Source organism: Podarcis bocagei (genome assembly GCF_964188305.1).
Source record: "Podarcis bocagei genome assembly, chromosome: 2".
In the NCBI taxonomy this organism is placed as follows: domain Eukaryota; kingdom Metazoa; phylum Chordata; class Lepidosauria; order Squamata; family Lacertidae; genus Podarcis; species Podarcis bocagei.
The window spans coordinates 5,564,349-5,577,143 of NC_138126.1; the positions used below are offsets into that span (position 1 = coordinate 5,564,349).

Genomic DNA, 12,795 nt, shown 5'->3' on the forward strand with positions numbered 1-12,795 from the left:
ACTTGCAATTCCCTAACATACCTTGCCATGTGAGACCATTGTCTTGCAAAGAGGACTTGCCCTGATGCCAGGGATGTGGAGAACAGTTCTGTTTCACACTTTCATTCTCGTTGTATGTTCTGTAGTTAGTGATACTGAAAAATGTTTTCATTTTCTGTTTGGGATTTGTAAGAGATGTGCCAACTTTTATGTTTGAATCATCGTGGTTTTTTATTTACTTCTGGAAAAAGGACTTTTCCCTGTTTCTGCCTTTTATGCCTTTCTGCTGGGGAAGCTAAACCAGAACTTCCTGACAGTAAGAGCTGTTTGACAGTGGAATTTGCTGCCAAGGAGTGTGGTGGAGTCTCCTTCCTTGGGAAGTCTTTAAGCAGAGGCTTGACAACCATATGTCAGGAGTGCTCTGATGGTGTTTCCTGCTTGGCAGGGGGTTGGACTCGATGGCCCTTGTGGTCTCTTCCAACTCTATGATTCTATGATTCTATGATTCTAAACCAGTACCTGACCACTTAGTCGCCTACCAGAGCCTGATGGATTTCTGTCTGTGCCACAGTAAAGTGACACAGTGTGGGGCAGCCCGGTAAAACTGAAGAGTAATCTCCTTCCTTAGCTTACTTTTCAGGGCTGTTCTAAGATAAGGAAGTGGTGGCAGCAAACTACTGTTTCTGTTACTTTATGTTCTGAAAAAGTGTCGGCGCACCCCACCCCCTCTCTCATCCGGGTCTTACCGGAGTTGGAAGGCAGGCTGGAGAGGTGAGAGAGTGTGCACGAATGATACACAAGCCGCAATACCTCTTCATCTCCCCTCCCCTGGGACTCACCAGATATCTCGGAGGTCCCTGGGAGGGAACGCTCAGAGGCTGTGAGGAGGGATGCAGGAGACAACCTGACCAGGTCAACTGTCCATCTTCCCCCTTCCATCCTCGCTAGCTTTACAGATTCAGTCTCTTTCATCCTTCCTGAGGAGTCGAGAAGCCACCACAAGCTGCAGGGTCCTGGGAGAGAGGAAGAAACAAAGGGAGCCTCAGAGGCCCTGCAGGGATTCTCCTGCCCTAGATATTCCCCTGCTCCTGGAGAAGCACAAATGAGGCAGCCCCTTTCCAACACAAACCCCATTTGAAACATCTCCAGTGGTTCCCATTTAATCTGTTTCCACCTCACCCCACTTCGTAGGACTGGCATGGTATGCACACTAGTGACTGAGAGTAGACCCATTGAACTCAGTGGGGCTTATGCATAGAACTTGGTTCAAAAACCAGGCACCATCCTGTCCCCAAGCCTGAAAACTGCAACCCCAGAGCATGGGCAGAATACAGCCGAGTAGCTATTACATGTAGGTGCCCCCACGTCTCAGTGCAAGAGATGCCTTAGCAGTTGAGCTGGCTGGGCCCCAAACCTCTTTCTTCTCCTCATTAGAGCTGCTGAGAGACCCTAGAAGGCTGGGAATAGGATCTGGCTCCTGCTGTTTCTTAGCCACCTCCTCATTTTCCTTATTCACGCAAATGGAGTGATTTTTGGTTGTGCTTTCTTTAGAGAAGCTCTCTTTGGAGCAGGGCCCGTGGCACTCGGGGAGAGACCAGAAATTTTGTAACCCCTCCAGGTCAACACCATCTTTTCCCTTAATTCCGTATCATGTTTCCTTATACCATTTGTAGCAATTAAAGCTTTTCTAACTTTAGTCTGCAGCAACTTCTGTGTCATTCATTTAGTGTTCTGCAGAATGCGGAGGCTAGACTGGTGACTGGGAGTGGCTGCTGGAACCATGTAAGACCGCTCCTAAAGGAACTACATTGGTTTCCAGTATGTTTCCAAGCAGAATTCAAAGTGTTGATGCTGACCTTTAAAGCCCTAAACGGCCTCTGCCCAGTATACCCGAAGGAGCATCTCCACCCCCATCGTTCAGCCTGGACCCTGAGGTCCAGCACCAAGGGCCTTCTGGTGGTTCCCTCAGTGCAAGAAGAGAAGTTACAGGGAAGCAGGCTGAGGGCCTTCTTGGTAGTGGCCCCCTCCCTGTGGAACACGCTCCCATCAGATGTCAAGGAAATGAAAGAACCACACAACCTTTAGGAGACATCTGAAGGCAGCCCTGTATCGGGATGTTTTATTATGTTTTTATATGTGTTGGAAGCCGCCCTGAGTGTCTGGGGAAACCCAGTCAACTAGGTGGCAGATTATTATTATAATTATTATTATTCACACAGGATGCTGATGGCGTTGCAGCTTCACCCCAGTGCCTTGCCAGGGCAGGAGGGGCTTGGTCTTCCTAAAAATGTTGAGCTGAGCAAGGCTGGATGCAGCTCCTGCTCCCAAGAGTGGCACATGCCAGTCTGTGCACTGGCTCAGCTGGGAGGGGGCAGATGTTTAACAAGGTTGGAAACCAGATCTCCCCGGCCCTAGGGACTCCCCCCAAGAATCCTGGGAGCTAGAATTGGTTCAGGACCCTGAGAGGTGCAAGGAGACAGCTTCAGCCCTGCTGCCCAAAGACTGCAATTCCCAGAGTGGTCACCAATCCCCCCTTCTTGCCAGGGAACTCTGGGAATTGTATTTGGGTAGAGGGTGGGAGAGGGTCTCCCCTCCAGTCTCCACACTTGGGGGGGGCTGTATCTCCCCACTCCACAGGGCTTCCTCTTCCTCGGAGTCCTTGGATGCGTATCTGTGTTATGAGATGCGACTTTCCCCTCAATCTGAAGGGGGCTTATTTGCATGCCCCCCCCTTTTGTTGCCCCAAAGACTCCCCCCAAAAAGGAAGGCAGCATCTTGATCCAAAGGAAGAACAGAGTTGCAGACCTGCTGGACACTCAGCCCCTCCCTGGCTTGGCAGAGAGGAACTGGGGGCAGGACCCTCTGCTCCCTGACTTGGGGGTCTCCCCCCCCCATGCATGAGCTGAACGGGGGACCCCTTGCCTCCTCCCTTGCAGCCCTGGGACCCCCTTCTCCCCGCTACGCCCCAAGGGGGAAGAGAGAAGAGACTCACCAGATTCCAGGAGGGGCACCGAGGAAGTTTTTGCAAAGCAGAGAGAACAAAGCAGCCTCCTCTTTGCTTGCAGGAAGGGACTGGGCAGGGAGGGGCTTCTGCTGGGGAGGACCTTGCCCTCCCCCGCCCTCCCCTTCCTCTCCTCTCTAGGAATCCAGCTCGGCTCCTTTTAACCCTTGGCAAGCCGAGGGCACCCAGACCGCCCCTCCCTCCCTCTCCCTGCCTGCTTCTGCGCTCTAGGGCTGCCCTCCCTCCTCCATCTGGGCCAAGGACTCTGCATCAAGGCCCCCCCCCCCATCTTAGGCTGACTGACGACAAGGGAGGTGAGGGTTCCCCGTTACCATTCTGCCGTGTGCATCTGGATCCCTACTTTAAAATGACTAAATGCTCAGAAGTGGGCACCCCTTGAGAAGGGGGACGGGGGGACGGACGCCAAGTGGGTAAAAAGGGTGAGCATCCATCTTTGGCAGATACTTTCCTTGCGACCCTTGCATTGCAGGGGTGGGGTGTGTGTTGGACTATGCAGAGCAAACCTGTGCAGATTTACTCAAAAGGAAGCCCCGGTGGGGAGAAAGATTGAATTGGTATCACACACAAAAACCCTTAAAAATGGGGCTCCTGTTGGGAAGGGGGAACCCCTTTGGGACTCTTCTAGGGGCAGCAGAATGTTTTGGGCAGCAGAATCCCTGCCGGGCCTCTGAGGCTCCCTTTGCTTCTTCCTCCCTCCCAGGAACCTGCATCTTCTGAGCTCCTCAGGAAGGACCAAAGCGCCTGAACCTGCAAACCTAGCAAGGATGGAAGGAGGAAGATGGACAGTTGACCTTATCAGACTGCCTCCTGCATCCCTCCCCAAAACCTCTGGGCGTTTTCTCCCAGGACCCTAAGAGACATCTGGTGAGTTCCTATGGAGTGGAGATAGGGACACAGAAGGATCGATAGATGGATGGTGAAGAGGAAAACCTTCTCCCAGGCTTTTGAATGTTAGGTGCTATTTCCACTGCAGGACTGCTGGCTAGTTGCTAATCTCTCCTTCTTGGGTATGGTTCCTGACCATGTGGTTGCAGACCAAATCCATGTGGTCTTGGAGGAAGCTGATTTTCCAGATCCATTTTAATTGGATTTGGGACAGAAACTGCTTTGGTTGCCCTGTAGAATGACCTCTGTTGGGACAGAGACAGCAGAAATGGGTCCCTACTAATTCTCCTTTGACCTCTCAGCGGCTTTCGATTCCATCTACCATGGTATCTTTCTGGAGCAGATGTTTGAGTTAGGGGTGGGTGACACCGTTTTGTGGTGGTTCCCATTTTACTTGGATGGGTGTTTCCAGAGGGTGTTGCTTGGAGAGTATTCTTCTGCCCTGTGGAGCCTTCAATGTGTGGATCCTTCAGGGTTCAATTCTATCCCCTATGCTGTTTAACTTCTACATGATCCCACTAAGTGGGGTTATCTAGAGGTTTGGAGTACGTTGCAAGCAATATGCTGATGACACTCAGCTCTATTTCTCCTTTTATATCTACAGGTGAAGCAGTAGGTGCTAGACCATTTGTCCTGCCTTGGTAATGGACTAGATGAGAGCCAACAAACAAGCTCAATCCAGATAAGACTGAGGCCCAGTTTATGCGTGGTTCCTTAGACCAGATGGCTAGGAGGTTGCCTGCTCTTGATGGGGTTACACTCCCTCTGAAAGAGTGGGTATGTTGCTTGGGGGGACTTCTGCATCCATTGCTGTCCTTTGAGTGGCATGGAGTGTATTCCATCAGCTTCAAGAAAGAGAAATGGGAGGTACCGTATTTTTTTGCTCTATAAGACTCACTTTTCCCCTCCTAAAAAGTAAGGGGAAATGTGTGTGCGTCTTATGGAGCGAATGCAGGCTGCGCAGCTATCCCAGAAGCCAGAACAGCAAGAGGGATTGCTGCTTTCACTGCGCAGTGATCCCTCTTGCTGTTCTGGCTTCTGAGATTCAGAATATTTTTTTCTTGTTTTCCTCCTCCATAAACTAGGTGCGTCTTGTGGTCTGGTGCGTCTTATAGACCAAAAAATACGGTATATAAAGAAGCAGTTGTGGCTTCATAAGGAGCTTTCAGATGAGCTGAAATTAAAGACATGCGGGCATTAGAAATGGAAGAAACAAGAAGATAAATTAAGAGTTGTGGGGAAAGAAGACAATAGGGCAGATAGATAGTCAAAGCTGGGGGGGAAAGATGGGAGAAACGTACATTGAAAATGTTGTCTTTAAGAATAAAATAAAATTATTATAAATTAATTTGAGATGGCATTTAACACTAGTCAGATTAAATCAAATAAGGAGTATTTGGTGTTATGTTGGAAGGGATGCCAGGAAATCGAGAATTGTGTTCAAATGTGGTGGGGGTGTAAATATGTACAATTTTAAAGGCAAAGGGTGTTTAAGGAGATAACAGAAATCACTGGGTTAAAGCTGACCGAAAGTCCAGAGGTAGCATTATTATCAAATTACAATGGGGTGGAAGGTTCTCAGGGCCTTAGTAGACCACAAGCTTAACATGATCAAGGGTCTGGAAACCAAGCTTTATGAGGAATGGCTGAGGCAGCTGGGTATGCTTAGCCTGTATAAAAGGAGACTGAGAAGAGATATGCCATCTTTAGGTATCTATGTTCAGATATCTAAAGTGCTGCCACATAAAGATGGAGCAAGCTTGTTTTCTTCATCTCTAGAGGGTAGGACCTGAACGAATGGATTTAAATTACAAGACCTGACATTACTATAATTTGACATTGTTTTAGCTGCATTCCTAAAAAACTGAAACATGAAAAGGAAAAGAGATATTGAAACAAGATATTATCAAAAATATATAAGTTACTTTTGGAATGGCATGTCCAGCATGAAGAGGTTTAATCAGGTATGATACATTGGGCAAAAGATATCGGTCATAATACACAGTTTGAGGATTGGGAAAAATTATGGAAAGAAGGCATAAACTTTACAGCCTGCAGTTCGCTTAAAGAAAATGTAATGAAAATTATTTATAGTCGTTCAGTCGGAAAGGACACCTTACTACACACCAGCGAACTCACACAGGGGAGAAACCCTTTAAATGTACTGATTGTGGAAAGACATTTGCTGATTCTGGAAGCCATGCACAACATCAACGAATTCACACAGGGGAAAAACCATTTAAATGCATGGAGTTTGGAAAGTGTTTCAGACTAGGTGGAAGCCTTACACAGCATCTACGAATTCACACAGGGGAGAAACCTTTTAACTGTACCGAATGTGGAAAGACATTTGTTATTTCAGGAAGCTATATGAAACCTCAACAGATTCACACAGGGGAAAAACCGTTTAAATGCATGGAGTGCGAAAGGAGCTTCAGTCAGAGTGCAAGCCTTACTAGACATCTACAAACCCACACAGGGGAGAAACCATTTGAATGCATGGAGTGTGGAAAGTCGTTCAGTCAGAAAGGACACCTTACTACACACCAGCGAACTCACACAAGGAGAAACCATTTGAATGCATGGAGTGTGGAAAGTCGTTCAGTCAGAAAGGACACCTTACTACACACCAGCGAACTCACACAGGGGAGAAACCCTTTAAATGCATGGAGTGCGGAAAGTGTTTCAGCCAGACGACAATCCTTCATTCACACCAGTGAACTCACACGGTGGAAGCCATTACAATGTATAGAGTGTGGAAAGACATTAGCTGATGCTGTAAGCCATGCAAAACATCAACCAACTCACACAGGAGAAACCATTTGAATGCATGAAAGAATGCCAGAAAGATTGAATGCCAGAAAGAACACCTTACTACACACCAGCAAACTCACACATGGGGAAAATATTTTAAATGTTTGGAGTGCAGAAAGTGCTTCATTACTAATGGAGCACTTCGGAAATATCAGCAAATTCACATAGGGGGAAAACCACTTAAATGTATGGAATGTAGAAAGTGGTTCAGGTGGAATCATCAACTTACTTCACATCTGTGAATCACACAAGAGAAAACATTTAAATGTATGGAGTGTGGAAAGACTTTCACTGATAGTGGGATGTTTAGAAATCATCACCGAAGTCATACGGGGGGGGGGGCTTTAAAATTGTATGGAGTGTGGGAAAAGAGTTGGTCAGGGGTTAACACTTAGAAAACATCTAGCAGCCCACACAGAGGAGGAAAACCATGTGTGGAGTGTTTCTATCAGTTGCCTTTATTTTGCACCTATGAACTTACACAGAAAATAAAGCATTTAAATGCATGGAGTGTGGAAAGAGCTTCAGTGTGAGCAGGGCAATATGGGCCCGTGAACAAGAGGAGTGGAGTGGAATGACACAGTTAATTACTCCCGGTTGCAATGTTCAGAAGTGAATGTAACATCAATGAAGGAAGACCTGCTTGTCGAAATGATATATGGATTATTTAGCCCCAGGGGGAGGTAAGCTTTTAGTACCTTATTTTTTTCTGGCATATTGCATTCCCAGTTTTACTTGGTAACCCTCCCCCAGAAAGGCAACTGAACAAAGAAGCAAGCTGGAGAGATTTTGGCTGCCATTTTGATCTGATCATATCTGGACTGAGTGTGGATTTTGGGCAGTCATCCTTAGTGGGAAGATTGAAAGTTTTGGACTGAGTTATTAAGATTTGGCAGAAGACACCAGTTTGTGAATTTATTGAGGGGAATCCTGGATAGCTGCCAAGGGCAGATGATGTTCCTTTGGGATTTGAATATTATGACCCTTGAGAGCAGAAATGGAAAATGGACTAGTTGGATTTCAACAAGGATTTCACACAGAACTATAGAAGTGGAGGTTGAACAGACCAGTGGCTGTCAAAATAAGAATAAAAAGTAAAGGACAATGAAGTGGATTAACATCGGAGTGGTTTATTGAAGAATTATGAAATGCAACGTAACTTTAGTTGATCAGGACTCCATGCACCTCAAAGCATGAGAAGTCACCCTAAAAATATATATAATTCGGCATCAAAATTTGGCTTTTAATGATTTGTGTTAATTTGGAATGTTTTAATGTGGTTTTTATTGGTTATTAAAATGGAAAAATGAATAAATATTATTATTAAAAAAATGGGTCAGTGAAGATGATTGGTAAAGGCTTTGGGAGAGCTTAACTTTTATCTCCTCTCTACCTATCCTTATGGCACACAGCACATGATTGGCAATATCTGTCATTAATTTTTTTTTGGGGGGGGGGTAGATAAATTACACATCGAGGCACAAACAAGCCATTTGAATGGCAATGCCCAGCAACTTTTTTTGCCTCTTCTTGAACAGTGGATGATTTCCTGCAGCCCTCCTCCTGCTGCTGTAAGTGTCAGTGGGTCCTGACTGGTTGCCCAGGAAAGTATAAAGACAAGGAAAAGTTTCTTACAGTCCTTCCTCCCCCCGCCCCAAGCTTACAGAGAGAGGCCATAGAACCCTGCCTCTTGGATAATGGCGTTGTCCCAAGTGAATCGCCACCGCCCGTCTCTCCCACTTCCTCACTCATCATCGTCATCACCTCCTCTACGGGTGGTGCTAAGTGCCCTCTGTCTTTGAGCTCTTTGCTCTCCTACTTTTAAGGCTCGCCGGGTTCTGGGAGATGGTGGGTCTGGAATGTTTTCTAGTGGCAACTGTTCAACCACCAGCTGCTCTGGCTCTCCCAACTTCCCCCCTCATCTGCCTCTGAGCTGTGACTTCCCTCAAACCTGTGCTATGCTGCCTTCCTCCCTCTGTCCCCTTCCCCTCAGTGTTACAGTCACAGCTTCTCTTAACATCCCCTCAAAACAGTTGTTATACTTCAATTTCTGTTAGAGAGGTGTTTCAGTTGAATAATACAACATAGCTTCCTTCCCTGATCAGTGCCTTGGTTCAGGAGCGAGGGGCAATTTTCCTCAGCCCCCCTTCTCTCTAAGCAATCCCACTCCTAAGGTAATTACAAAATGACGTAACAGACCCAGGGGATTCCCCCCCCCGCCTTGTGACTGGCTTGGGGGTCTTCTCTCCCTGTCATGGTCCAGTTCACGGGCGATCGAAGTCTCTGCTGGGAATGTCGGGACCGGGGGCAAGATGGGGTGGGAACAGGAACGGGAGTCCACAAGCCGGGAGTTGGGAAGCCAAGAGTCCGAGGGTCAGAGAGCTGGGAGTCAAGAAGCAAGGAGTCATGAAGGCAGGGGTCCAATAAAGAAGGCTGATCGCCGAAGAATTGGTGCTTTTGAATTATGGTGCTGGAGGAGACTCTCGAGAGTCCCATGGACGGCAAGAAGATCAAACCTCTCCATTCTGAAGGAAATCAGCCCTGAGTGCTCACTGGAAGGACAGATCCTGAAGCTGAGGCTCCAATACTTTGGCCACCTCATGAGAAGACAAGACTCCCTGGAAAAGACCCTGATGTTGGGAAAGATGGAGGGCACAAGGAGAAGGGGACGACAGAGGACGAGATGGTGGGACAGTGTTCTCGAAGCCCTCCCAGGACACTACTGTCCGTAGACCTTCCCCAGACCCCCAACTGGGTCTCCCTCTCCAAGCTGAGAGGGTCTTTCGTCTCGCTGTGGACAGTCTCCTCAGGGTGGGTGTTCAACCCAAATCAGAACCAATTTTTCCTCAGACAAATCCTATCCTCCACCCACCTCCAAACAATCCCCCTCCCTCTTCTCAAATCCAGCCCTGTTTCTCCTCTCAAATCTAGCCCTGCCCCTCAGCCTGAGCCCCATCTGATTCTAACTTCTCAAGTCAAGCCCTTCTCCAACTTTCTTCCCTCAGAAACGGCTCCTTCTATTTTCCCTCCAAAAGTGCTGGCTCCGCCCCCTCCGTCTTGGGAACCAATCAGAGAGAGGACCCGGCCCTCTGGCGGAATTTCGGGGGAACTGCATCACCAGACTGCTGCCCCTCACATGTCATTTTGATATCTTAGTATTATTATTATGATGCATAAAGCAAATGGCAAAAGTAGTGCGTAATGGCTCATTCGGGAAGGCGTCAGTTTGCCTGGACTCCAGTTCATTTCGCCATCACCAAAGTGCAGCTGATGAACTAGGTTTCTGCTTCATGGAAGCTTTCCTCTCCTCCGCCTGTCCATGCTTTCCCCCAGTCCTCCTCTCCCCGCAATAGAGGAATGAAGGAAGCAGGGGGCTTTGGCTGAGCGTCTGCGGAAAGGGAAGGAGGGCAGAACAGGTGTTTCCACCCACTACACCCCACTGCCTCTCTCTTGACCCCGGGGTAGAGGATGCAGCCCCTTCTTCAGGACGCAGCCGGCTTCTGCATCTCGCCTCGCTGTGTCCTTTTTGCAGAGCCCACCTCCAGTCTAGAGGCCTGGGCATAGCCAGGATTTATATCAGGGGTGCAGAACCGAGCTATCTGCAACGCGATAGGTCAGTTAGTTAAGTCTTTTTATTTGTTTGTGAAATATACTCAGAGTCTCAAAGTGATTTCATGCTCTTTATTCAGCTCATAGTGGTGAGGAGGAATGAATGCAAGTCCCCTCACAGTATCTGCTTTATATACACTATTTACACAATGGGCTGCACATGATTGGCTAATTCCGGAATTCTACTGTAAGCCAATCAGGTTGTGGATTCACTTCTATCTGGAGCAGGATTGGGTGGGTCCTGCCAACCAATCATACTGCTGCATTGTTCTAGGACCAATCAGACTGCTGCATTCTGAATCCTATTGTTCTAGGACTAATCAGACTGCTGCAATTTGGATCCTATTGTTCTAGGACCAATCAGACTGCTTCAGTTTGGATCCTATTCAACTCAGTACATAACAGTTTGTTTGTTTGTTTGATTGATTGATTGATTGCGGGGGGGCGAATATTCCCTCTACTTCCGCAGAGTTGCATTGACTTCCTCCATCCCACCCGCTCCCCCCAGGGAGCTTTGAAAGGAGGCCGTGCATGGCATGCTTGGCGGACCAGGATGGTGCAGGCTGGCAGTTGGAGGGCGTCTCTCGTGGATGCTTCCGTGGAGAGTCCAGCATCGCAGCGGGTTGGGCTGGATGACCCTTGTGGAGCCCCTTGAAACTCTCCTATTCCCCCGATTCTCTTATTGTAAGCCAACCAGCCCCATATTGGTCTTGCACCCTGGTCCTGGCCTCCGCCGCCGCCCCTGAGGGTGTTAGTATCCTAGAGTTGGAAGGGGACCCGAGGGTCATCTAGCCCAACCCCCTGCAATGCAGCGCTCTTTTGCCCAACATGAGTCTCGAACCCGCAACCCTGGGATGAAGAACCTCAGGCTGTACCCACTGAGCCATCCCACCTATCGCCCCTCCAATATGTCATTCCCCAACCCAAGGGGCTTGTGGCTCCCTAGGAGTTCGCCCCTAAGGATGCCCCTTTCCCAGCCTGGAAGCCTAGCCGAGCCTTGCCGAGTCATGTTCTAAATCTGGGGGGATCTCACGACGTGATCAGGATCCCTCTCGGCGCCTCGCCAGCTTTTTTCCCTGGGCAGGAATCTCTGGGAGGCGAGGCTACGTAGGGGTTAAGGAGAGCGAGAGAGCCCGGTTGCCTAGAGCGGCGTGGGAAAGGCCCCTCTCTCCGTCCTTCCGCCTCGCCTCCTCTTTCAGCTTGTCTTGGGAGGCCTCTGGGGCGGTGAGTCCTTTGGGCGAAGGGGAGGCTGTGGGGTGCAGAGGAGGCTGCTGGGGGGGCTGAGAGATGAATGGGAGGATCCCCTGGGTGGGTGGGGGGAAGGGAAGCCATGGGACCCAAGGCCTCTGAGGTCCCAGCACACCCCACCCACCCACCCACCCATGACCCCCGGGGGGGTTGAGTAGGTTGTTTGGGGGGCTCGGAAGTGGGCGCCCCTTGAGAAGAGGGGGCTCCAAGTGGGGAAAGAGGGTGGGCATCCATCTTGGGCGATGCTTTCCTTGCGACCCCTGCATTGCTGGGTGTTGGACTAAATGACCCTCGGGGTGACTAGTGGGGTGCCACAGGGTTCTGTCTTGGGCCCGGTCTTATTCAACATCTTTATCAACGACTTGGATGATGGACTCAAGGGCATCCTGATCAAATTTGCAGATGACACCAAACTGGGAGGGGTGGCTAACACCCCAGAGGACAGGATCACACTTCAAAACGACCTTGACAGATTAGAGAACTGGGCAAAAACAAACAAGATGAACTTTAACAGGGAGAAATGTAAAGTATTGCACTTGGGCAAAAAAAATGAGAGGCACAAATACAAGATGGGTGACACCTGGCTTGAGAGCAGTACATGTGAAAAGGATCTAGGAGTCTTGGTTGACCACAAACTTGACATGAGCCAACAGTGTGACGCGGCAGCTCAAAAAGCCAATGCAATTCTGGGCTGCATCAATAGGAGTATAGCATCTAGATCAAGGGAAGTAATAGTGCCACTGTATTCTGCTCTGGTCAGACCTCACCTGGAGTACTGTGTCCAGTTCTGGGCACCACAGTTCAAGAAGGACACTGACAAACTGGAACGTGTCCAGAGGAGGGCAACCAAAATGGTCAAAGGCCTGGAAACGATGCCTTATGAGGAACGGCTAAGGGAGCTGGGCATGTTTAGCCTGGAGAAGAGGAGGTTAAGGGGTGATATGATAGCCATGTTCAAATATATAAAAGGATGTCACAAAGAGGAGGGAGAAAGGTTGTTTTCTGCTGCTCCAGAGAAGCGGACACGGAGCAATGGATCCAAACTACAAGAAAGAAGATTCCACCTAAACATTAGGAAGAACTTCCTGACAGTAAGAGCTGTTCGACAGTGGAATTTGCTGCCAAGGAGTGTGGTGGAGTCTCCTACTTTGGAGGTCTTTAAGCAGAGGCTTGACAACCATATGTCAGGAGTGCTCTGATGGTGTTTCCTGCTTGGCAGGGGGTTGGACTCGATGGCC

The 12,795-nt window shown here is 48.8% G+C and overlaps 2 protein-coding genes across 6 annotated transcripts in view; one reads left to right on the plus strand and one right to left on the minus strand.

Moving 5' to 3' along the window:
• LOC308580525 (uncharacterized protein) overlaps positions 1–12,795 on the minus strand; it is a gene marked incomplete at its 3' end in the record, with an annotated part of 45,629 nt that overhangs the window by 29,839 nt on the left and 2,995 nt on the right. The window contains exon 2 of the mRNA XM_081182302.1: positions 819–992. Coding sequence (XP_081038428.1) covers positions 819–951 — 133 coding nt within the window. The 5' untranslated portion in view covers positions 952–992. The remainder of the gene's footprint in view (positions 1–818; positions 993–12,795) is intronic.
• Positions 3,432–12,795, plus strand: part of LOC308580394 (uncharacterized protein) — a 60,907-nt gene continuing 51,543 nt past the window's right edge. For 2 of the 5 annotated variants that reach the window (XM_081181928.1, XM_081181927.1), the window contains exon 1: positions 3,432–3,865. The gene's annotated coding sequence lies outside the window, so the exon portion shown is untranslated. The remainder of the gene's footprint in view (positions 3,866–12,795) is intronic. The other 3 variants (XM_081181930.1, XM_081181931.1, XM_081181934.1) reach the window with 2 other exon arrangements.